Here is a 2,856-nt window from a genome sequence, read left to right as displayed (position 1 = left end):
GCCAAGATAGGTCTTTTGACAAGGGAGCAACAACATAAATTCATATATTTTAGCTTCAAAACAACAACAACAAAAAACTATATTTTTTTTCTCAGAACCCTTCAGTCAGTTTAAACCAAGAAAATATGCAATACTTGGAAACAAAGTCACATCCTGACAAAAACTCAACGAAACGGAACTAAAGAAAAACAACAATGTAATGATAATAAAATACCAAAATGAGAGAGAGAGAGAGAGAGAGAGAGAGAGAGAGAGAGAGAGACAGAGACAGAGACAGAGAGTCAGAGACAGACAGACAGACAGACAGAGAGAGAGAGAGAGATCGCAGTCAAAGTACAGGAGGGTGGTGAGGAGACCAGGGATAGCGTGGCAGTGATTTGGACAGCTCTGCCAGTACAGTGGGAGTGGGCGGGTGACGGGTGACGGGTGACGGGTGGGGGTGGAGGTGGAGGTGGAGGAAGGTTGGAGAGAGGGGGGAAGGTGGGCATAGCCATTCAGTACGTTTGCAGGCCAGGACTGACTACAGACAGGTCTCACTGGCCACTGATTAGCTAACACGAACGGGTACGCGCTTTTATTTTCTTCTTCTTCCCCCCCCCCCCAACCCCCTCCCCACACTCCCTCCCAGAAAACGGACCTTCCGTTTATGACAAAAACCTAAAAACTGAAACCCGTTTCAGGACGGAAGAGTTGCACCCACGTGTGTGTGTGTGTGTGTGTGTGTGTGTGTGTGTGTGTGTGTGTGTGTGTGTGTGTGTATGAAGATTTATTCAAGTCAATATTTTATTTCATGATGGTAAATTGAATAAGCAACAATTGCTTTTTTACATCAAGTGTGTGTGTGTGTGTGTGTGTGTGTGTGTGTGTGTGTGTGTGTGTGTGTGTTGTGTGTGTGTTGTGTTTGTGTGTGTGTTTGGTGTGTGTGTGTGTGTGTGTGTGTTTGGTGTGTGTGTGTGTGTGTGTGTGTGTGTGTGTGTGTGCGCGCGCGCGCCGTGTGTGTGTGTGTGTGTGTTTGGTGTGTGTGTATGTGTGTTTGTGTGTGTTTGGGTGTGTGTGTGTGTGTGTGTGTGTGTGTGTGTGTGTGTGTGTGTGTGTGTGTGTGTGTGTGTGTACTGTGTGTGTGTGTGTCGTGTGTGTGTGTGTGTGTGTGCGCGCGCGCGCGCGTGTGTGTATATGTGTGTATGCATGAGTATGCCGGCATAATGTATATATATATTTTTTTAGTCCTAAACAAGATAACCAGCCCTCCAGTCTATCGCGAGCTTGTCTCTGTCTACTGATGAATAATTTAGACGAGTTATTCTTTTCCTTTTCTTTTTCTATAAAAATCTTTCTCTCAATCTCATCCACTCTGCAATGGAACATACTGATTTCCACAGATCTAAATTTTTTTTTTTTTTTATCAGTGACTGATTTCATGGCTACATTCAGGCCAGGGGCAATGGTCAGTCTTCATCTGGTTTGCAGCATAAGTACACCTGATACCAATGACTTCTATCTCTGGTCCAAGTTAGAAATTAGGTTTCAAGGTGAAACTAGTTACTGGTCCAAATTATAAATTAGGTTTCAAGGTGAAACTTGAGACAAACAACCTTTTTTTTTTTTTTTTTTTTTTTTTTCGAAACTTTGAAAGCAACTGCTCTGTCCTTTTCATGATACACATGATTTTTTTAAAAATTTTTATTTAATTATTTTTATTTTTATTTTTAAGGATATACGAACAGCCGTCTATTCGTGTTGATGGAGAAGACAAGACTGGAAACAGAAAGCTCAGTGTTTTCGTGCTGAGAATTACCTGATGGTTTGGAAATTAAGGAAAACAGAAGATGATCGAGTTGGCAAAACATCGGTATGAATGTATGAGTATAAACACAGAAATGAAAAAAACAAACAAACAAACAAACAAAACAACAACAACAACAAAAGAAAACCCAACATAGTGAACCGGGTACTACATAACTTCATAAGAATACATTCACGCACGAACAGATCTGCTGACTGATCAGCTCATTTTCACTAACACGTAGCGCGACTGAGACGTAGCGCCGATAACAAAAATAATACTATCGACACATAGTGGTGTGCTTCATAGCACGTAGCGTTATTGCAACGTTAGCAAGAAATGAACGAAGCGGTCATGGTAATGACAGCATGTATGCTTCGCGCTCATGCGCAAGTGATGGAAGTACAAGCATCGAGCATCTCAACGTACCAGCATGAAACTTGTTGCCTTCAGCAAGATATCCTTGCAGCCTTCCAGCGTGTCAGGCCCAGGCGACCCTGCCATCAAAGAAATGGCACCCTCGTTCTGTTCGAACGCACGCACTACTCTTGCACTGTCCATGTTTTCTTCTTTCCCTTTGCACACGGGTGGCTGACCAGTCAACCGTGAACAGCTGCTGCCTCTCCGGTCGTGCAAGTTTTGGGTTTGTCAAAAAGGTCACGAAAACACGAGCGCAGGCCCCACACATCTAACTCAAAACAAGTCTAAAACGCGTTTTTTTCCCCACTCGGGAGACGGCGAAGTGCTAGGCCTAAACGGATCAAGGTCGATCGTATTTTAGATAGGGCCTATGGCACACTGCGATCGTCAAAAGTCATGATTTCATTTTTGACTCACTTGTGTAAACAAAGTGAGTCTATGTTTTAACCCGGTGTTCGGTTGTCTCTCTCTGTGTGTGTAGGTAGGAAGGAATTTTTGTTTAATGTCCCGTCACGCATATCGGTGATTGAAGACATTTTGTAAAAGTATTTATGAATACATTTGAGTATTATCAGTTAGAAGGGGTGGGAGATGTGGATGAATGGAGGGTTGGGGGAAACTGGGCAAATGAGGGTAAAAATGAGGGTGAAATT

The 2,856-nt window shown here is 43.0% G+C and overlaps 1 protein-coding gene across 1 annotated transcript in view; it reads right to left on the bottom strand.

The window, feature by feature from the left end:
* Nucleotides 1-2,477, bottom strand: part of LOC143289574 (2-aminoadipate transaminase-like) — a 32,841-nt gene extending 30,364 nt beyond the window's left edge. Inside the window, exon 1 of the mRNA XM_076598602.1 lies at nt 2,213-2,477. Within this exon, the coding sequence (XP_076454717.1) occupies nt 2,213-2,344 (132 nt within the window). The 5' untranslated portion in view covers nt 2,345-2,477. The remainder of the gene's footprint in view (nt 1-2,212) is intronic.
* Nucleotides 2,478-2,856: the final 379 nt, after the last annotated feature.

The sequence above is a fragment of the Babylonia areolata genome, chromosome 14 (assembly GCF_041734735.1).
Source record: "Babylonia areolata isolate BAREFJ2019XMU chromosome 14, ASM4173473v1, whole genome shotgun sequence".
In the NCBI taxonomy this organism is placed as follows: domain Eukaryota; kingdom Metazoa; phylum Mollusca; class Gastropoda; order Neogastropoda; family Buccinidae; genus Babylonia; species Babylonia areolata.
Note: the sequence above shows the minus strand (reverse complement) of the source record. Positions and strands in the feature narration are given on the sequence as shown.